This window comes from Oryx dammah, unplaced genomic scaffold (genome assembly GCF_014754425.2).
Source record: "Oryx dammah isolate SB20612 unplaced genomic scaffold, SCBI_Odam_1.1 HiC_scaffold_26, whole genome shotgun sequence".
Taxonomy (NCBI): Eukaryota; Metazoa; Chordata; class Mammalia; order Artiodactyla; family Bovidae; genus Oryx; species Oryx dammah.
In genome coordinates, this window is record NW_024070210.1 from 90,651,471 (window position 1) to 90,675,036 (window position 23,566).

A 23,566-nucleotide genomic window follows, 5' to 3' on the forward strand; every position below is an offset into this window, starting at 1 on the left:
ATCTGCTCAGGTCTTTAGCTCTATTAGTTATATACAATGGGTCAGAATTACGGGAAATGGGGTTCAGATCCGTCCTTCTCCCTTTCCCGGCTAAGTCAGGTTGAGGCTCCCCAAATGATTAGATCAGTAAATGCAAACCTCACAGACACTAGATGTTAAGTACTAGAAGGATAAATAAGGAGACTCACACTAGTCAGAAAAAGAAAAAAACAAACAGAAAACTTTAAGTATCATAGCCTAGTAAAGGTATTATTAAATAAATTGTCTTCCAGAGAGGAAAACCCACCCTTACCTGCAGAATCAAGATGGAAAGACAGAGCAGAAACAGTGATCATTGGAGGTGGCTGTGTTGGTGTGAGTCTGGCTTATCATTTGGCCAAAGCAGGCATGAAAGATGTGGTCCTTCTGGAGAAATCAGAGCTCACAGCTGGATCCACCTGGCACGCAGTAAGAAAACACCTCAGCACTGTCACCGGCACCAAGTTGTGCACTTGCACGATTGGTTTCTTTTCCATTCACAGCTCCCCACTGTGAGCTCGTTAGAGTGAGTTCCCTTTACATAGTGTTGGAAAGCACAATTGCAGCTTAGTTGATGGACTTCCAAGGAGGTGATCAACATTTATGATGTTGGTCATCTTGATCAGATCATCTTGGACATATGGCTTCTGGATTCACAACCTGGTTCTGTCCTTTTCTACTTATGTGACTTCCAGCAAGTTACTTAAGCTTCCATTTTCCAGTGTGTGAAATGGCAATATTAATAAGTGAAAGTGCATGTTGCTCAGTCATGTCAAACTCTTTGCGACCCCATGAACTATACAGTCCATGGAATTCTCTAGGCCAGAATACTGAAGTGGGTAGCCTTGCCCTTCTCCAGAGGATCTTCCCAACCCAGGAATTGAACCTAGGTCTCCCGTATTGCAGGCAGATTCTTTACCAGCTGAGCCACAAGGGAATATTAATGGTCCCTACCAAATAGGGTGATGATGAAGATTGAGTTAATATGTGTAAAGTTATTAGGGTGAGCGATTAGTAAATGTTAGCTTTTGAATCAAAGGATAGTGGCTGAATATAGGCCTAAGACCTATGTATCCTCACCTGGCTTTAGTCATCCTTTTATATTTATTAATTTATAATTTTAGTTTAATGCTGGACGACAACAGCTTGGCTTCATGAGGACTTAACTATGACAGCTGAGAATGTGTGACACAGCTCTCGTGTTAATTAAGACACACAACCAAGTTTATCTTGCGTATTTAATGGTATGCACAATTGTTCCAGTTCTGTACAATAATTGGGCTTAGATGGAAAGCCACTCAAGTAAATGAGGTGATTGACAGTGCTTTCATACTGCCCATCTAGTTATTTCTGAAGTCAGGATGGGAGAGGAAGTTTTTAATAACATTGGATTCCATTTTTGTTTGGAGGAAGAGTTGAGATAAACAATAAGGTCCGGCTATATAGTACAAGGAACTGTAATAAACCAAAATGGAAAGCATATGAAAAAGAATATATACTTGTCTATTTACATATATTTGAATCACTTTGCTATACACCAGAAACTAACACAACATTGTAAATCAACTATCAGTTCAGTTCAGTCGTTCAGCCGTGTCTGACTCTTTGTGATCCCATGGACTGTAGCATGCCAGGCTTCTCTGTCCATCCCCAACTCCCAGAGCTTGCTCAGACTCATGTACATTGAGCTGGTGATGCCATCCAACCATCTCATCATCAACTATACTTTGATTTTAAAAAGTTGGGTAGTGTTAGCTTCTGCCTGTCATCCCTTTCTGTCATTAGCTTTCCTCCACTGAGACAAGAGGGAACGGTGCTTTTAGAGACCTTTTGACACCCAGAACGTGGTCATGGTATGGGATATAGTTGGATCTCCTTTCTCTAGCCGAGTTTGGGGGAGGACACTGCCCAGACTTAAGCCTAGTTGCTCCAGAGTCCCCATAGTCATGTAGTCAGACTACACCTGCCAAATGGACGGAGACTTCTAGAGAAACAGCAAAGCCCAGTTTCTCTCCCTTCTTTCCTTTCCTGCCAGCCCCCTCACCCCTCAGTCTGGGATGGAGGCCTGGTCCTCCTTGAGTGTCTCTCTGTTTTTTCCCGAGTATCTCTTCTGCGCCTCCGCTGGCACACTTGCCTCTCGTGTCACTGGTCCTGCCTCAGCTTCTTTCCTGCTATCTGGGGAGACGGTCCAGGAAGCCACGGACACCGCTGGCTCTTCTCCTTTCCCTGAACCAGACTTCCTAGGCAGGCTTCCTGTTGTCATGTAATAGAAAGCTTGTATTTATCCCCCACCTTTCTCTAACTTCTTTTTAGCAGATATTTGGTTTTTCTTTCAAAAAATATTTATGAAGAGCCTGTATTGTGTCGGGGCTTCCCTGTGGCTCAGTTGGTAAAGAATCTGCCTGCAATGCGGGAGACCCCAGTTCGATTCCTGGGTTGGGAAGATCCCCTGGAGAAGGGAAATGCTACCCACTCCAGTATTCTGGCCTGGAGAATTCCATGGACTGTACAGTACATCAGGTCACAAAGAGTCGGACACGACTAAGCGGCTTTCAGTCACTCACTGTATTGTGTCAGGCCAGAACTGTTCTAGGAGATGAGGACACAACAGTGCCCAAAAGAAAGCCCTGCTCCCAGGGAGTCACATGCTGATGGGGCAGATGGAAACCACATCAGCGATGCTCTTGAGTAATCAGTGCCAGAAGAGTAGAGTGGGGTAAAGACATTAAGAATGATAGGGGCTGAAGAGCCTGAAGGCTACTTTGGAAAAGGGACACTTGAGCAGAGATGGGCAGAGGTGAGGGAGTGAGGGGGCCGTGAGGCTGTCCTGGTGAGAGCAGGTAGGCAGATGGAAAATTTTAACAAGTGGGAATACCCGAGAGGGTGGGCTTACACCTTTGTCACACTTCTGGGTTGTAAAAGGAGAGTGTGCATTCTAACATTTTAATTACTAATGTGTTCATTTGTAGTTGGTTGATTTCATGTAACCTGCGTTTTAGCTACTGGATTCCTTGCACTATCACTTCTTAAACATCTCATGCATAATAATGGTAACAATGAAATGGCAGATCCTTAGCCTAAGATCTTTTTAAGAAAAATGGGCAAAATTTTTAAGATGAAAGCTTCTTGTTAAAAGTTAACCGTGCAAAATAATTTCTCCTTAAGCAGAGAGACAACCAAGATGAGTTGAAAAGGCATTATCTGCTTTGTGAACAAAGTTGTAGACTCTGCTTCACAAAATGAGGTTCATGCAGTATAAATTGAAGGTGGACTCAGGCATCAGAAGCTAGGTTTATACGCGTCCCTGCAAATACAGACAGCAAAAACAGAATTGCCCTAGGAAGCTGATTAGAGGAATTCTTGCAGATCAAGGGGTCTCCCACCAAGGAGCATCATGAAGATATCCCACGTTAGAATTTTTTGAGATATAACTGACATATTAGTTTCAGGTATACAACATAATGATTTGATATTTGTATATATTGAAAAATGATCACAATAAGTCTAACTAACATCCATTACCACACATAGTTACAAAACTTTTTCTTGTGAAAAGAAAAACGTTTAAGATTTACTCTCTTAGCAACGTTCAAATATGCATTACTGTGTTGTTAGCTATAGTCACCATGGTGTATGGTACATCCCCCGGGACTTATTATCTTATAACTGGAAGTTTGTGCTTCAACTTCACTTTCATGCATTGGAAAAGGAAATGGCAACCCACTCCAGTATTCTTGCCTGGAGAATCCCAGGGACGGGGGAGCCTGGTGGGCTGCCGTCTGTGGGGTTGCACAGAGTCGGACATGACTGAAGCAACTTAGCAGCAGCAGCAGCACCCATTTTACCCATCCTCCAATCCCTGCCTCTAGGAACCATCAATCTATTCTCTGTATCTCTGAGTTCTGTTGCTTTGTTTGTTTTTAGATTCCATATGTAAATGATATCATTCAGTATTACGTATTTGTAGTTCTTTGCCTGTTTTATTTAGCATAATGCCATCAAGCTTCATCCACATTGTTGCAAATGACAACATTTCTTTCTTTTTTATGGTTGACTAATATTCCATTATATATATATATATGTGTGTGTGTGTATACATATATATATCTCCTTTCATTTTTAACATAGAGAAGTTTTGGAGGAGATATGGAAATGTGGAAGTTTGAGGGGCCAGTTGGAGGGACAGACCACAAAAATAAAGGCAGTTTCACTGAAGTACAAACATGCGCTCAAGACTAAACATTTCTGGAGCAAGGGGAATCAGATGCTTTGGGGAGGAAGGTGCAGCTTGTGAATATTCAAAATGGAGTCACAAATCCCCAAAGTCTTGAGGTTTTGCTGTATTTTAATGAGACTGCTTTGTCAGCACCTGATACTATTATTGATACTAATATAGAACATTTCTTGTAGGATGGAAGGAAAGGGGAGAGGATGGCGTAAGAAGTGGTTTTGGCCCAAGGGGTCCCTGGGAGAGGTTGCCCCTGGGAACGGTGCTAAAGAGGATGTTTTTGAGGGCTGAGAACTAAAGATGCAAAACTTTCCATTTAGGGTATAAGAAAACAATATCAGGCCTTTTTATTTATTTTATGTAAAATATAAGAAAGAAATTAATCTTTATTGATCTTTATACATAGCCCTTGCCTTTGATGTGGTTGATGTATTGTGTATGACAAGGTTGGCCAGGGAAAGGTTGACGCTCTACAATGGGAGCATCCTCGTTCTCTTGTTTGTCTTCAGTCAGTCGTGACGTACTGCAGATCACATGTTGTAGGATATCAACAGGATACTGAGCTCCAGGATATTGGATTGATTTTATAGAAACAAGGCTTTAAATAATATTGTTTGTGATGAAAGGGAGAGTGAATGACTTTGAGAGTGTTATACTACACAGAGATTAATTGGTTATACTGTAACAGTAATCAAAAGAGTTGTAAAACTTAAAGTTTTTCTTTTGAAAAAAGACAAATGTCCCCAATTTGGTGATCTTTGTAGTGATGGAAATAGCCATCAGGCAGGCTATGTAGTATAAACATATAAAAAAATAGACATAGTCTATTCCTTCAAAGTCAAGGTGATATTCACAATAAGTGAAAAACAATGAATTTTTGCAAAATAGTCCTGTTGGAAAGAAAGCATTTTGAGAAGGGATGCTTGGAAATGTTGATATCATGATTAGATTTTTTCTTACCAAAATGATATACCACCTAGAAAAACTCTCATGTATGCAAGAGATACATTTAAATGTAAATACATTTAATATTTTCACAAATAAGGTGTTTCAGTGGGGTTCGTATCCATTTGTTAAAAATATAAAATGTGAAAGTGAAGTGAAAGTGTTAGTCACTCAGTCATGTCCGACTCTTTGTGACACCATGGACTATAGTTCACCAGTATCCTCTGTCCACGGGATTTTCCAGGCAAGAATACTGGAGTGGACTACCATTCCCTTCTCCAGGGGGTCCTCCCAACCCAGGAACTGTACCCAGGTCTCTCTCATTGCAGGCAGATTCTTTACTTCTCATTGCCCTAGTAGCAAGGAAACTAGGTTAGTGTGAATTGTTCAATAGAAATAGTTTTTCTAGTTCAGTAAGAAAGATTAACTTTTCCTTCACCAGAAATTCACAGAAGAATTTGTTCCCTAGGCAAAGGATATTGGGCTAAATGTTTTGAGTAAAAATTTTACAAAAACAAATCCATGTGAGTCTTCCAGAGAGATCATTAACTCATTCTGTGAAAATAGCTTCCCAGGCTGGGGAAGAAGAAGACTGATGTAGTGTATCTAGGTCACTTTCTGGTGGCCTGACTTAACCTAGGTTAAACTTAGAGGATGTTGAGGAGTGAATGATGGGCAGAGTCCTAGGCCCAGGCTCATGAATGAATATACATTTTCTCAACTGACACAAGATAAAAGGGAGACAAAATTGAGTTTTCTAGAAGATACCTGAAAGCCAAAGATTCTCTGTTATTGAACTAGAAATGTTCATATCATACTAGATACCAATCATGTAAAGAAGGATGAGATGTTTGGCTAAAAGTTAGGGAGTCTGACTCACAGTTGCATCATTATGGGGCTGGACTATGAGAGAACTTATATGTTGGGGCAACATTTTTTTTTAGAAAAGTAGCCAAACACTTGAACAAGTACTTGATAGACACCCCAAGATTCTGGTCCATAAAAGATGATTGATGAACTTTAATGGTGGTTTTTTTTTTTAATATAAGTAGAGTTGATTTACAATGTTGTGTTAGTTTCAGGTATACAGTTCAGTTCAGTTCAGTTCAGTCACTTAGTCTTGTCCGACTCTTTGTGACCCCATGAATTGCAGCACGCCAGGCCTCCCTGTCCATCACCAACTCCCGGAGTTCACTCAGACTCACGTCGATTGAGTCAGTGATGCCATCCAGCCATCTCATCCTCTGTCGTCCCCTTCTTCTCCTGCCCCCAATCCTTCTCAGCATCAGAGTCTTTTCCAATGAGTCAACTCTTCGCATCAGGTGGCCAAAGTACTGGAGTTTCAGCTTTAGCATCATTCCTTCCAAAGAAATCCCAGGGTTGATCTCCTTCAGAATGGACTGGTTGGATCTCCTTGCAGTCCAAGGGACTCTCAAGAGTCTTCTCCAACACCACAGTTCAAAAACATCAATTCTTCGGCACTCAGCCTTCTTCACAGTCCAACTCTCACATCCATACATGACCACTGGAAAAACCATAGCCTTGACTAGACGGACCTTAGTCAGCAAAGTAATGTCTCTGGTTTTGAATATGCTGTCTAGGTTGGTCATAACTTTTCTTCCAAGGAGTAAGCGTCTTTTAATTTCATGGCTGCAGTATACTGTTAGGTTGGTACAAACAGACTTGCAGTTTTGGACCATGAATTTTAAATCATTATAACTAGACTTAAACACATACTTATTAATCAAAATAGGAACCATTATAATCAAAACATTTTTGCCAACAAGAAATAAGTATGTTTTTTCTTGTAGCATAAAAGTCTGTGCTTAGGGTTCAATGAACTCTTGGAAAGCATTTTCTGCTTACTGCCAGTTGTAGAAGTGTTTTCCCTGTAAAAAGTTGTCAAGATGCTTGAGTAAGTGTAGTCAGTTGGCAAGAGGTCAGGTGAATATGGCAGATGAGGCAAAATGTTGTAGCCCAGTTTGCTCAACTTTTGGAGTGTTCGTTGTGCAATGGGTGGTCAGTCATTGTCGCGGAGAAGAACTGGGCCCTTTCTGTTGACCAGTGCTGGCTGCAGGCATTGCGATTTTCCATGCATTTCATCGATTTGCTGAGCATACTTCTCAGATGTAATGGTTTCACCAAGATTCAGAAAGCCATAGCGGATCAGATAGGCAGCAGACCATCAGACAGTGACAATAATGTTTTCCTGATGCAAGTTTGGCTTTGGAAAGTGCTTTAGAGCTTCTTGTCAGCCCAACCACTGAGCTGGTCATGACCAACTGTCGTATAAAATCCACTTTTCATTGCATGTCACAATCCGATCAAGAAATAGTTCATTATTTTTACATAGAATAAGAGAATATGACCCTTCAAAATGATGATTTTTTTGATTTTCAGTCAGCTCATGAGACGCCCACTTATCAAGCTTTTCACCTTTCCAATTTGCTTCAAATGCTGAATGGCCGTAGAACAGCTGATGCTGAGTCTTCAGCAAGTTCTCGTGTAGTTGTAAGAGGATCAGCTTCAGCGATTGCTCTCTATTGGTCATTGTCAACTTCCAATGGCCAGCTACTATGCTCCTCATCTTCAAGGCTCTCGTCTCCTTTAGAAAACTTCTTGAACTGCCACTGCACTGGGCCAAATGCGTTGTTTATGTTATGAGCTGTCTCTGCTGCTTTACGACCCATATTGAACTCAAATAAGAAAATCACTTGAATTTGCTTTTGTCAAAATCATTTCGCTAGTCTAAAATAAATATAAAATACATAGCAAGTAGTAAGTCATTAGCAAAAAACCATAAAGTGAGAAATGTGCATGGGAATGATGTATAGCATAACCACACTTATTTAAGAATGTATTCCAATATCAAACGGCAAAGTTCAACAATGCAAAACTGAAATTACTTTTGCACCAACATAACACAAAGTGATTCAGATATATATATATTTTTTCAGATTCTTTTCTATTACAAGTTATTACAAAATATTAAACATAGTTCTCTGTGCTAAACAGTGGATCCTCATTATTTACCTATTTTATATGTAGTAGTGTGTATCTCGGAGAATGCAATGGCACCCCACTCCAGTACTCTTGCTGGAAAATCCCATGGGCAGAGGAGCCTGGTGGCCTGTAGTCCATGGGGTCGTGAAGAGCCTGGAGAATCCCAGGGATGAGGGAGCCTGGTAGGCTGCCATCTATGGGGTCACACAGAGTTGGACACGACTGAAGCGACTTAGCAGCAGCAGCAGCAGTGTGTATCTGCTCATCTCAAGCTCCCAATTTATCCCTCCCCCAGCCCCTTCCCCTTTGGTAACCATTTGTTTTCTACATCTGTGAGTCTGTGTCTATTTTGTACATAAGTTCATCTGTATCTGTTTTTAGATTCTGCATCTAAGTGGTATCATATGATATTAATGGGGGTGTCTTTGAGTTCAAGAGAACCAAATGCCCAATACAATCCTAGAAGAACCTTATAAATACTCCTAAACAGATTTCATTTTAAACAGATTGTGTTTGGATGAGCCTTCCAGGGTAAATTAGCTACAGAATGGGGCCTCAGACATTTAACTGAGAGAATCTGCTTCATATCATTGCTTCAAATTCTTTGTCTGGATGCTATATCGTATCTGCTAGAATTGATAGAAGAGGTTTTGGAATGTAGTATTTTTTTTTTTTTTTTTGGAATGTAGTATTTAGATATTTTCTTGAGACGGATTATTCAGTATTGATGCAGGAAATATTTGTGGGGTAGAGTCTATGTGCTCATTCATGAAACTGATTAAGCTATGACCAAAGTCTGTTTGCCACTCAACAGGCTCTAGTTCTTGGGAATGTTCTAGTTCTTCAGTTTTGGAAATTTTAAGAAAGGAACCAGGAGGGCTGCTCGATTCAAGGGAATGGTGGGGACTGGGACAAGGAAAACTCTTTGCTTGCTTGTTCATAGTTCTTCTCCTTAAGGGAACGCATTTGCGTTGTTAGTTTGAGTCTACATTTTATGTCACCCCCTCATTCTTCCTAATAGTGTATATTCCTAACCTAAGTGATTCCATCTAAGTCTTCCCATTTCTGAATCTGCAAACAACTCTTTCTCTAATAACTTTTATGGACTTAATATATATGTTTGTTGGCTGGTTCTTGCATTATTTATGTGGTTCAGATGGGTTCTTATAACTGTCATGAGCCTTAAGCAATGTGTGTTCAAACTGATTCTGATGTATTTTCACCCCCAAAGGACTGGCTGGTACGTCTCAGTTTCTTACCAACAGTAATTTAATTCTTAAAAGATAAATTATTAACATTTTGAAAATGTTAATTTTTTTTTTTGGTATTTCCAATCCTTCCCACTTTTAAGGCAGGTTTAACAACTTACTTTCATCCTGGAATAAACTTAAAGAAAATACATTACTATAGCATCAAACTTTATGAGAAACTGGAAGAAGAAACTGGACAGGTAAATGCATTTAACTTGAAATTATCTTTTAGGTCAGTTTCTGAGATACAGAAGATTACTGAAGGATTTTGATATCATGTTTCACTGTCTGTAGTGACATCTATGGCATGTAAAATGTCTAATGTGGTAGAAGATTCTGATGAGAGTGTAAGATGAGAATCTCTAGAGCTTGCTTTTCAATCAATTGAATTTCTTGAAGTATATTATCCATGTAACTACCTGCTCCTCTTGATTTTTTAAATGAGAAGAGAATAAAAAGCAGTCTTTAAAAATATCTTTGGTCAGCTACTATATCTGGAAACTAAGAAATCAGAGCCTTTCAGCACTGGTTTGCAAAGTATCTGATGATCGTACATGCCAGATTGTCACATGACTTTGAAAAGTGCTTCCCTTAAAGCCCCTTACTTTTATTTTCATCTCATCTCATTTGTCTTAGTACTTTCAAAATAAAGTGGCAGGCAAAGAGTATCCATAGACTAAGACTGAAGTCTACTTAAAATTTTCATGCCATTTCCCTTTCCTAAAAGCATCACACGGCTCCCCACAGTGTACAGGACAAAAGCCAAAGAGGGGCCTTTATAAGCTAAGCCCTGCCTGCTTTCCCAACATTTTCTCTTGCCACTCTTTGCTCTGCTTATATGCTTCAGCTATTCTTAATTATATACAGTTCTAGAATGAGTTGATCTCTGTCCCTGAGACGATATTCCCTCTGGTCCCCGTTTCAGCATCACCCTCCACCTTCCCAGGAGTCGTCTGTTTTGAGAAGCCATCCCTAACTTTCTTCACCCAGCAATCAGATGGGACTGAGCGTGCATCTCTTGGCTCTAAGAACATGAGTGCACAACCCCCTTATAACATGAATCTCTCTCAGTTGTGGTTGTTGCTTTATTTACTTTATTTAATTGGTCTTTCCTACAGAGCAAGGTGAGGATAAGGACCGCATCTCTGTGGCTGTTCTGAGTCTTAATTGCTGTGCGGGCTCTCGTTGCTCCGGGCGGGGGCTGCTCTCTAGGTGCTGTGTGCAGGCTTCTCAATGCAGTGGCTTCCCTAGTTGCAGAGCACAGGCTCTAGGGCATGTAGGCTCAGCAGTTACAGCTCATGGGCTTCACTGCTCCACAGCATGTGGAAGCAAACTCATGTCTCCTTCACTGGCAGATGGAGTCTTAACCACTGGGCCACGAGGGAAGTCCAAGGACTTCATTTTTGATCTCTGTCACTCAGGGCCTCGCTGAGTGCTTGGCCAAGTAAAGAACTTCAATAAATGCCAAATGAATGTTTCTTTCAGTTCATACTTATTCTCCTTGTTGCAACATTCTAATTCTTTATGTTCCCTCTTCAACTTTTTCTTTTTTCACATAATTTTCTTCCACTCTGTAGATGAACACTATCTCATGTTGCAATTATACATTTAGCTGTCTGTCTTTACCTGCAGACTGTAAGTTCCATCCAGGCAAGGTCTTCCTCTCTCTTGTTCAGAACAGCATCTCTAAGGGCTTAGTATGGTGCCTGGCACAGAGGAGGCATTTAGTGCACACTCCTTGAATGAGTATCTTTTTGTATGAGGCAAACATGGTGTATAGTTATCGCTATCATGCATAGGGAAGCTCTTTTCTGGCACACCTGCATTTTCACTGGGCTGGAGGAGAACCATGGTTGAGTGCCAAATCATCATTTACTTATGAGTTTTTATTGGCATCATTGTTGCAGGTGGTGGGATTCCATCAGCCAGGTAGTATCAGAATTGCTACCACTCCTGTAAGAGTAGATGAATTTAAATATCAAATGACTCGGACTGGCTGGCATGCAACAGAGCAGTATATTATTGAACCTGAAAAAATTCAAGAAATGTTTCCTTTACTCAACATGAATAAGGTATTTATCTTAAGGGCATTTTCACCATTTGTTAATTTTAATTAAGATTAGAAAATGTTATTTTAGAAAGTTAATTAAAAATAGAAAAACTTTGTGCATACATTTTGAATGACAAAATTAGATATTTAATGCTGAAATTTGGGTAAATGAGAAGGTGGGATATTATGTATGTTAAATAAAGTAAAAGTAATAAACAATCTGATTAGTTATGACAACCAAGGAAACATTTTCAATACCTATTACTGTGTCCCTCAGCTCTAGAGGTTTTTATAATAAACCTTCTGCTTGAGACATGCAAAGAAAATAACTGGGTGTGATAAATGTGTGTGTAGAAAGAATGTATTATTAATTTTTTTTATAAAATCAAAGATAGAAATACATGCTATACCTAATATATATTGCTACAGAAATATCCCCTAACTCAAATAACTAGCTTGACAATCTCTGTATCAGGTTATTGGTCTAACCAAATTTGGCTGAGAAAATCCATTTGGATATTTAGTGTCTTTTTGCTGAGTGATAATCCCTTTTGAATAATAGTAAAAATGACTAATACTGCACTACCTAACACTACAGCACGTAATTATGTACTAGGTATTATGCTAAGCCTTTTACATGTGTAATCTCATTTAATCTTCACAATAAAAATAAGAAGCATTTGGGCTTCCCAGATGGCTCAGTGGTAAAGAATCTGCCTGCCAAAGCAGGAGACACACAAGAGACGTGGGCTCATTCCCTGTGTCAGAGAGATCCCCTGGAGTAGGAAATGGCAACTCACTCTAGTATTCTTGCCTGGAAAATTCCATGGACAGAGGAGCCTGGCAGGCTACAGTCCATGGGGCCACAAAGAGTCATACAGGACTGAGCGACTGAACCTACCCATACCAACACACCCACACACCCACATACACACATTATCAAGAAACAGGAAACTGCAGCGTGGTTCACAGAGTGGGCCCAAGACCATCCAGTTAGAAAGTTGGAGCAGAGATTTGCACCTAGGCTCTCTGACTCCCAGATCAAAGCTATGAACTCTCTTGGATCAGAGTCACTGACTCCTTTATACGTACTACCTCAGGGTATCAGGTAGGGCTGTTCAGGCTTGTGTTTCTCCCTGATAAGTCCAGCAGTGTCTCTGATCCAGGAGAGTTCATAGCTTTGATCTGGGAGCTAGGGGTTGTTTGCCTCTGGGAGTCTTTACAGGCTGCTGCACTCCCTTGTCTATAGTTTTGTGTGATTCCAGTGTGATGGCAGTTTGGTGTTACATCGCATCGTCTGCATTAACATTCTGCCACCACTACTAGGAAGCCTATTCTGTTTATATGTCAATCTTGGGGTGCTTTGCTGCAAGTCCTCACCTTCACAGATTTTTCTCAAGAATATTAGGCAGTGGAAATATGTGGGAAGAATATTCTCTGCATCTGGGCAGGGATCCCAATCAAATGGATACAGGATCACTGTATAAGGACATATCCATTATAAAAGACCAGTGTGGTGTTTGTGTGTGTGTGTGTTAGTCACTCAGTCCTGTTTCACTCTTTGCAACTCCATGGACTGTAGCCCACCAGGCTCCTCTGTCCATGGAATTCTCCAGGCAAGAATACTGGAGTGGATTGCCATTCCCGTCTCCAGGGGTTCTTCGAGACCCAGTCTCGTGCATCGTAGGCAGTTTCTTTACCACCTGAGCCACCAGGGAAGAGAAGTGACATTTAGAAGTTGACAATAATACAAAATGCCATTGAAATCAAAATTCTCTTGCACTAAACCTGTAACCAGAGATTGGATTAGTAATCCAAAACTTCCCACAAAGGAAAGCTGGGCCCCAGATGGCTTCACTGGGCCCAGACATTTAAAGAAGAATTACTACAATTCTTCACAAAGTCTTCCAAAAATAGAAGAGAAGTGAACCCTTTCCAACTTATTCTATGAGGCCAGAATGTATACCCAAACTAGACAAGACATCGTGAGAAAAGAAAGACCTGTATCTCTTATGAATACTGATGTAAAAATCCTCAACAAAATACTAGCCAATTGAATTTAGCAACTTAAAAAAAAAAGATTCTTTAGCATAACCAAGTGGAATTTATCCCTTATGCCGGGTTAGTTTTAACTTCTGAAAAATCAATCAATGTAACATTGCATAAATAGAATAAAGGATAAAAAATACATGATCATCTCAACAGATGCAGAAAAAAGTTAACAAAAGCCTCTTGCCCATACTTGGTGCTTAATAGATTTTTGCTGAATAGATGAGAACTAACTATATATTTCACTGCTCCCTCCTTGTTTCATCTGAGTTGGATTCTTCTTTGTTTCTCCCTCAGGATCTCAAGCCCTAGCACAAAGTAGGTATTTAAGAACTAGTTGTTGAATGACTGAATCAAGCACACATTTCCCTGATACCAGTTATATATTTAACATGTGATCTTATTAATAGTATTAAATAATTAAATATAAATAACTGATCAATTAGTATTAGATTTGACTACAAATGTCAGAAACCAAAGTAATAATGCTTAGACAAGATAGGTGTTTACTTCTCTTTTATTTAGGTAGTCCAGGGCTTGAACGGTGACTCTTCTCCATGAAGGCTTCAGGGACCCAGTTGCCTTCTAAATCACTGCCCTGCCATTCCTAGGGTGTGGCTCTTTTGTTCTTATTCCAAGATGGCAGCCAGAGCACCAACCATCATGTCTGCATCACAGACAGCAGGGTGGAAGAAGGGACAAAGAAGGGACAAGAGGCATATGCCAGTTGTCTTTTTAAAATGATTCATGTGAACTTGATACTTTAATTTGCATTTCATTGATCAGAATTTAGTAACAGTTTTAGTTGCCAGCTGGAACTAATGGCTGCCAGCTATTGGCTTCACTGGGCCCAGACATTTAAAGAAGAATTACTACAATTCTTCACAAAGTCTTCCAAAAATAGAAGAGAAGTGAACCCTTTCCAACTTATTCTATGAGGCCAGAATGTATACCAAAACTAGACAGGACATCATGAGAAAAGAAAGACCTGTATCTCTTATGAATACTGATGTAAAAATCCTCAACAAAATACTAGCCAATTGAATTCAGCAACTTAAAAAAAAAGATTCTTTAGCATAACCAAGTGGAATTTATCCCTTATGCCGGGTGGTTCTTTGTTCTTAGTGGTTATCTGTCTAAAAAAACATTTTTCTTCCCTTGCTTTCTGGGGGAGGGAAGAATGAATGTTGGAGACAATTGCAAACTTCTTTCAAATAGCTTGCTTACTTGGCTCTAAACGTGATTCCTACCTACGTCTGAACTTGAACAGGGAAAATAAAGTGAAGATGGAGCAATCTGATGCCATGATGCATTTTTTTTTTAATTAATTTATTTATTTTTAATTTTTACTTTACAATTCTGTATTGGTTTTGGCATAGATTGACATGAATCCACCACATGATGCATTTTTAAAGTTAAGCTTTACTAAATATTTGCCGGCAGGATACTGAGTGAGTATATATATAAATTCATTTGAATACTGACTCTTGTATGATCCATTTAGATTTTAGCTGGACTGTATAATCCTGGAGATGGTCACATTGATCCTTACTCTCTAACGATGGCCCTGGCGGCTGGGGCTAGGAAATATGGTGCCCTTTTAAAATATCCTGCCCCAGTGACTTCTTTGAAACCAAGGTCAGATGGAACATGGGATGTTGAAACACCACATGGATCTATGAGAGCAAACAGAATTGTGAATGCTTCAGGTAAGCATCTTTTCTAATAGTGGGTTTTTTTTTTCAAGTGGCAAAGAAATAAGATATTTAGCTATAAGGTAATGTTTTATACTCTAAACATTGTTATGAAACACTGTGATGCTCTCATGTTGAACATTTTGTCTGTTTCTGAGCTACAAATCTCTCCCTCCATCACCTTGTTCTTCATATGTGAGATAGGATGCTGCCCTTGGTTATCCATAACAAGTTGGTTTTCCATCTTATTCTGTTCCGGTTCATATTTTGCCAAACTATGCTTCTTCTTCCTTCCTAAATTTTTGCCTTCTTTACAATAATAACCAAATTCTAATGTTCAAATTCATAAGCATTGTCTTTTTGATTTTTAGAGCAAATTTGATCATTTGTATCCTTTCTCATCCATTTTGATTACTTGACTCTATTCAAAAAACTTTTAACTCATTAAACGTATTGGATAATCTTTTCTTTAGTATGCTCTGTTACAATTTAGACTTAGAATGTTGAAGCCAAAAGGGATATTTGAGATAATCTAACAACTCGCTCATCTTCCATTTGTGAAGATCAAAGTCCAAGAAGTTTATGTTTATTGCAAACTGACAGTTATGCTAATTGGCAAAATGACAGTTACGTCAAAACCAGGACTTGAACCTGGGTCTTTGGATTCTTGAGTTAACACACTTTCTATCAGGTCCTTCGCCTATGAAGTAATATTCAAATAACACACTAAAAATAAATTCTTGTGCAAATGAAACTGCTTGTGCAGTCTAACCTGGGATAATAATTTATATTTACCTATGGTACATAATGGTTAATTTAAAACCTAAAATAAGCATGAGGCAGCTGTAGATTTTCTCATGGCCTGCTCTTTGAGTCATTGCTTATATTTGCAAAGTGAAAACAACCTTTATATTTATCAAATCAGATGATGTGCCATGAGAACATGCCAGAAGCAAGTACTCTTGGGATTCTTTCCTTTAGATTTTATCTTCTGTTTGATGTTATTTTTTTTAACAAAACATTTTTAGTGACCCTGGAAAAAGTAATGTCTTCAATATTTGAGAGTTTATTTTAGTATTTCTGACTCTTTCTAATCCATGCTCCCATTTATAAAGCATAAAAATCTCATTCTTTGACATCATTTGAAATTCTAAATAATGTAAGATGACTTGCCTAAAAAATAAAAGCAAAAGCACTGATTTGTTTTTTAACTTCACTTGCCCCACCCCCAAGGAAATCTCCATCAGGAACTCCCTCCAACCCCCTCCCCCACCCTCATCCCCCCACTGTCCTTGGGCACACCTGGTCTAAATTCTGCCAGAAGATCTAAGGCAATAAAACTGTTCCTTCTCTTTTTCCAAGTAGCAAAAATTCTTTGTCATCTTGCAACTTTCCTTATGGTCTTATGAATTCAGCCTCTAAAAGCATTTAACAGTTTTCATAGTGATAGTAAATACTAAACAGACATTCTCTGACTTCTTATTCAGCACCTGTGACAGACATTGCTCATTGATCACTGAACTCATTTCAGAGAGACTTGGACAAACCCCATGATTTTTCTTACACAATGCTTCAGGCAGCCACATGCTCTCAACTGTTTTGAGAAATAACATAGAAGACCTTAATTTAACACATTTATCTCTTATTTTCCTAAAATGGATAAATATTTATTCATACCATTCATTGCCATCATAATATTTCTTTTTTCTAAAGCACAGTTTGTGAGGACTAAGGAATCATTGAAGAGAAAGAATAATTTCCAAGGAGATCTGACCTAAGTCTAGGGCATTGGTTACCAAATGGGGTGCTCTGTGCAGCTGTGCAGTCTTGTGGGGTGGCCTAGGCAGAGGAGAACAAGGGCAGGAGGTCCTGGAGAAATATTTCTGGTGCTGGCCACAAATCCCAGAGCAGCATCAGAAAAACTGTTCTTCCGATGTCCTGCTTCTGAATGCCTTTGCTCCGGATGCCTTTAACTCAGCCACATCTGAGTTCCGTCCTCAGGTCTTGATAACTCCAGGTAGCTCCTTGTTCACAGTTGTATGAAGAACTGTGTGCTTGCTCACTTGGTTGCTCGGTTGTGTCTGACTCTTTGCGACCCCTTGGACTGCAGGCCGCCAGGCTCCTCTGTCCATGGGATTTCCCAGGCAAGAATACTGGAGTGGGTTGCCATTTCCTCCTCCAGAGACTCTTCCCAACCCGGGGATTGAATCTGCCTCTCTTGCATTGGCAGGCATATTCTTTACCCTGAGCCTCCTGGGAAGCCGTACAAAGAACTGTGTTGTCTCAATTCTCCGTTCTTTATGCCATTCAGATCACGTCTCAGCCCCATATCTTTTTTTTTTCTTTTTCTTCTCCATCTCTTTTCTTCTACTAGCAAACATTATTGGAGAAAATCTAACATCACATATTAGTAGTCTGTGGAAGGTATGGAGGAGTGTGTGCTTATTTATGTCTGTTTTTTAAAAAAAACCTTTTTAAAGTATGGAGGTTTCCCTAAATGTAAGCCTTAGTCATTGAGGGTGAAGTTTTGGACAAACCCTCTTCTATTCTTAAAGCTAGCAATGATTAATTTTATGAATAAAAGCAACCATCTGCAGAAGGCATTGTGCTGACGTGATTTAGAATGTGTATCTGATGGAATGTTTCCCAGAGTTATTTGGTGAGACCAAGATGTCTCATAAATTTCAGAGCTAGCCTTCTGGCAGCTCTGAAACCTAATTAACATCACTGGGATATAAACTTGGAAATATAACCAAAATGTAAATGATGTAAAGGCCACTATTAGTTACTCAACTGTACCATAACCTGCTAAATGTCTCTTTACATGGAGTCATAACGGAAGGCTGCTGAGTCTTCAGGATACCACGAAAAGGGAAGTCTAAAAGCAAAAATTTGTTAGTTTGCTGATGTATCTCCAGCACTGTCCAGGGCAGTGGGGCTCTCTTGACCAGAGACACTCTATTGCCAGCTGTGTGACCTGGGCAAGTTACCGATTTGTAAAACAAAGATGTGTGTGAAAGTATTAGTCATGTCTGACTCTTTGAGACCCCATGGACTGTAACCTGGCAGGCTCCTCTGCCCATGGAATTCTCCAGGCAAGAACACTAATTGCCATCTCAACAAGTTATTATGATCAGTAAATGAGCTAATAATGGAAAGTACCCAGATAAGAGACTTCCCTAGTGGCTTAGTTGGTAAAGAATCTGCCTGCAATGCAGGAGACCCAGGTTCTATCCCTGGATGGGGAAGATCCCCTGGAGAAGGAAATGGCAACCCACTCCAGTATTCTTGCCTGGAAAATCCCATGGACGGAGGAGCCTGATGGGCTATAGTCCATGGGGGCACAAAGAGTTGGACACAACTTAGCCACTAAATCACATAGAAAGCACTAAACAAATTCAGTAGAATAATGATAATTTTGATTATTATAATTATTTCCTGGAAGGCCTATGCCCTGGTCTGGGAAACACTAGCAGTGGGTGTTTAGCTTCTTGGTAGCAGCCTTAAAATTTCCCCGCTCCTTTCAGTTGCTCTGGGATCATCCAGCACACATTCTGCTGGTAACCTGACTTCCCACAGAGCTTGGTTTTCAAGCTAGGTGCATAAGAGTCACCATGAGAAGTTTCCCAGGTGGTCTGGCTGGGAAGCTGGATTTTACACAAGGCTCCAGGTAGTACTGTACTGTCTGTACCAGATGGACTGTAAATATCTTTTGAGAAACACTGCTATATCAGTGTTTCCTGTATATCTTGTTCCTACAGATGAGGGAACGTGGGAAGCTTTTTGCTGAGCAAGCAGAGCTGAGGAACTGTTTCTCACCCTGCTGACCTCTTGGTGTGCAATAGGCTAACCTGCCTTTAGTGTTGCTCTGAACACAGCTTTGCTCATCCTTGGGGATCCAACCTGAGCTCCAGAGCAGCTCAAGGGCGAGGGCAGGAGCTATTTGCTCTGATACCTGATGATGACCTCATTTCCAATCTACTCATTAAGCCCAAGTTAACTCTGTAAACTTTACTTCAGAATTTTCCTAATATGGTAAGTCAGAAATGTGATTGGGTCATGCCAACATGAAGCCCAATATTCAGCCAAAAAGAAGTGCTTAATTTTGTGCAGGCTTTGCCTCAGAGAATGTCATTGTATAAACCATCATTGTCACTGTATAAACCATCTACTAGAAGTAAACTTGTCCACAAACCCGTACTGTTCATTTAAACTCCATTTCTATTAATCACTGCATTTTTAAAACGGAAGCCATTTCTAATGATCATTTCTATTGACTCGTCTATGTTTTTCAGATGATATTGGTAGATTATAGAAGATTCCTCCACACTTGTTTCTCTTCCCTTTGAACTTGGTCAGTGGGTGATCTAGCAAGGGTGAAAGTGTAATCCTGGCAAGATTTAGGTTAACTTGATTAATGTATAGAGGAAGAGAATGCCAACAAACACCACCGCAGTGTAGCGGAAAACAGTGTAGGGCTTGCTATAGGGTTTGGAGTAAGATAGTTATATGATGCTTATGCATACATTTCCACTTTATTTTAATGGTGAAGTGTATTAATAAGCAAACAGTTAGGTTCAGAAATTTGTAAATATGTTTGAGTAAGACAGAATTTGTACAGTTCTTCTGTGTATTCTTGCCACCTCTTCTTAATATCTTCTGCTTCTGTTAGGTCCATGCCATTTCTGTCCTTTATTGAACCCATCTTTGCATGAAATGTTCCCTTGGTATCTCTAATTTTCTTGAAGAGATCTCTAGTCTTTCCCATTTTGTTGTTTTCCTCTATTTCTTTGCATTGATTGCTGAGGAAGGCTTTCTTATCTCTTCTTGCTATTCTTTGGAATTCTGCATTCAGATGCTTATATCTTTCCTTTTCTCCTTTGCTTTTCGCTTCTCTTCTTTTCACAGCTATTTGTAAGGCCTCCCCAGACAGCCATTTTGCTTTTTTGCATTTCTTTTCCATGGGGTTTTTCCAGTGGTCACGTATGGATGTGAGAGTTGGACTGTGAAGAAAGCTGAGCCCCGAAGAATTGATGCTTTTGAACTGTGGTGTTGGAGAAGACTCGAGAGTCCCTTGGACTGCAAGGAGATCCAACCAGTCCATTCTGAAGGAGATCAACCCTGGGTGTTCTTTGGAGGGAATGATGCTGAAGCTGAAACTCCAGTACTTTGGCCATCTCATGAGAAGAGTTGACTCATTGGGAAAGACTCTGATGCTGGGAGGGATTGTGGGCAGGAGGAGAAGGGGACAACAGAGGATGAGATGGCTGGATGGCATCACCAACTTGATGAACGTGAGTTTGAGTGAACTCCAGGAGTTGGTGATGGACAGGGAGGCCTGGTGTGCTGCAGTTCATGGGGTTGCAAAGAGTCGGACACGACTGAGCGACTGAACTGAACTGAGGACGGAATTTATTTTCTTTAATTTTTGTTTTTAATTGATATGAGCTTATTAACCACTACAGTGGTTTGAAATACTAGGCTAAATATTTTGGCTTTTTATATTTTAAAATTGCTCCAGTGCATATAACTAGAACACGTGGCTTTACTATATTATCCTGCAAAGTCTTGATATTGGTAATCTACATCTTTCTATTAGCAAGAATAAATTAAATCTTTAAATTATTCAAAGACCAGCAGGCAGCTCTAATGCCCCCAGGTAAGATTTTTGGTTTGCAAATGGACACCCATTTCTGTTATCCAAGTGTGACCAGCTTAGCTGTTAGGCTAAAACAAAACAAGAGAATCCAAGAGTGATGTTTGGATGTCACATAAGAGAACATCATCAGGGTTCTCAGATTCGATTGATAATTTGTGTCTGGCTCTGAACTTCAAACATATCCAAACTAAACAGAGACTTCAGGACTCCTTACCAGGTTGCCCCCCACCAAAAAGTAACCAACAACAACAGCCAGAAATAGTTAAAAGTTTAGAGAATGCAACCTCTAAAGAAATAACTTGGGGAAGATTCCCTAATCATTAGAATGATCATTCAACATTATTATGAAACAAACAAGCAAACAGGACCCACCATCCCCCCAACAAGTCATTGGTGGGTCAGGTGGCCCTGTATCCCTGACAAATAATTGTTTTTGTCATTTTAGGTTCTAAAATACATTTATACAGTTGAATATGTCTTGGATTTTTAGAATAGTCTTCCTGCAGCCAGAAAACCAATAGGATGTGACCACTCCAGAGTCTCCCAGTAGGAGCTTGGGCATGTCTCCTTATCATTTTGGACTTTAGCTCCATGTCTGTAGACTGAAGAGTCACTGGGGAGGGGAGAGAATCAAGGGTGCTTTCAGCCACAACTTATCTGGTTCTATCTTTTGCCATTAGAAAAAAGTAATGTTAGTTTCCCCCAAGACGACGCACCCGTGCACAGTGTGAAGGGAGAAACAGGTCGTGGGAACGCTCACTTACCTGTGGGTCTGGTCCCCTTTGCTGGGGCACTAGCTCCCTCCTGCTCAAGATGCCTTCTGCCTTTGCAATAAAGGGTCTTTTTACAAACATATCCAAACTAAACTTTTAATATAACAGAGAACTTAAGTTGTTATCTTTCCCAAAGTACATACATTTTCAAATTTTAAGTTGACAGAACAATTCTGCATTTGTAGAATTTTAGGCTCCCAGGATTTGGAGAGATTAGAGTCTGGGGGATAGAGGGCTGACTAGCAGGGTTTTATTTTGCGTATTATTATGTTGATCACAGCTACATGGGGTCTCTTTCATTGCCTGACCTCCCTGTTGTACAGGTAAGGTCAGTCCATTACTGTCTTTTTAATATTTGTGACATTTTATTTATTTGGGTTGTTTATTTTTTCCTTCAAAGAATTTTTTCGCCCATACCTTTGCTTATGGGCAAAATACTTTTTCAGGAATGAAGTTCCCTTAGATTCTTCAGAACTCTGGGGTAGTATAAAATATTGTCTTCTCTTCCCCCATTCAGTTTTGCAATGACAAAAAGTTTAAAGTTGTTATGGACATTCATTTCTTAAAAATTAATTTTCGGGAAGTATAGTTGATTTTCAAAGTTGGGCTAATTTATTCTGTACAGCAAAGCCATTCAGTTATATATATATATGTATATATACACATATACACACATACATTCTTTTTCACATTCTTTTCCATTATGGTTTATCACAGGATATTGAATATAGTTCCCTGTGTTATACAGTAAAACCTTGTTGTTCATCCATCCTATACACACCAGTTTGCATCTACTAACCCCAAACTCCCCTTCTGTCCCTCCACCTTCCTTGGCTGCCACAAGTCTGTTCTTTATGCCAATGAATCTATTTCTGTATCATGGATAAGTTCATTGGTGTTGTTATGACATTCTTTAGACTTTGCCATGAGTACTGAATTCTTCTAAATGTTTTATTTTAATTGAAATAGCCATATCAATGGCATCTGTGGTACATTTTTATGTGAAGTGACATCGTCTAATACTTTTTCTTATTTCAGGATTTTGGGCTCGTGAAGTAGGTAAGATGATTGGACTAGAACATCCTCTCATTTCGGTTCAACATCAATATATTATCACGTCCACCATCCCTGAAGTGAAAGCTTTAAAGCGAGAACTCCCGGTGCTCCGTGACCTGGAAGGATCGTTTTACCTCCGACAGGAAAGGGATGGGCTTTTGTTTGGTCCATATGAAAGTCAGGAGAAAATGAAAGTTCAGGACTCATGGGTCACCGGTGGAGTCCCCCCAGGTGGGTTCGGCAAATAGAAGCATGTGCAAGTCGGACACATATATGTTGTCCTTCCTGACGCTCTGGGTTGTTTGTAGAATAAGATGACACCATGATACTAGACTATCAAATAGATAACCTGGAACATTGGAGGTGAGGGCTTTGAGGTAAATTCTGTTCTCATATCCCTTTGAACAATCACAGCAGTGAGTAAGGAAAGAGAGTCGGTGGTAGAAAAGCTGAAAAAATAGTGCTTCCCGCTGCTTTGGAAAGCCCCAGCTAATTTTTACCTGGCCACACCAACCTCCTGCTTCCCCTCTTCCTTCTCACTCCTCTGCTTACTTGATCTAGTTTCTAGATTTGTATAAAGCTCCTCTTGTGCTTTGACAGTTGGTAACACAACAGGTATCAGAGATAGGCATGCAGCCTGTTAAGAATGAAAGCCTTGAAATCTACAGCAGAACAGGATATGTTGAATTGCGAACTGAAGCTGTCTCCTGCTGCATAAATGGATGTGGAAAAGTCTTAGGCCTCCCTGCTAACTCTGGAGGTACCATAGTTTCTCTTTAAAGTTATGTAAGAGAGAAAAGAACCTGTTTTATTTATTTACTTTTATTTTTTTTAAAATTTT

General features: G+C 39.9%; 1 protein-coding gene across 1 annotated transcript in view; it reads left to right on the top strand.

The window, feature by feature from the left end:
• Positions 1 to 23,566, top strand: part of DMGDH (dimethylglycine dehydrogenase) — an 82,513-nt gene that overhangs the window by 737 nt on the left and 58,210 nt on the right. The window contains exons 2-6 of the mRNA XM_040225903.1: positions 273 to 447; positions 9,546 to 9,644; positions 11,352 to 11,516; positions 15,048 to 15,252; positions 22,708 to 22,956. Of these exons, the coding sequence (XP_040081837.1) occupies positions 273 to 447; positions 9,546 to 9,644; positions 11,352 to 11,516; positions 15,048 to 15,252; positions 22,708 to 22,956 (893 nt within the window). The remainder of the gene's footprint in view (positions 1 to 272; positions 448 to 9,545; positions 9,645 to 11,351; positions 11,517 to 15,047; positions 15,253 to 22,707; positions 22,957 to 23,566) is intronic.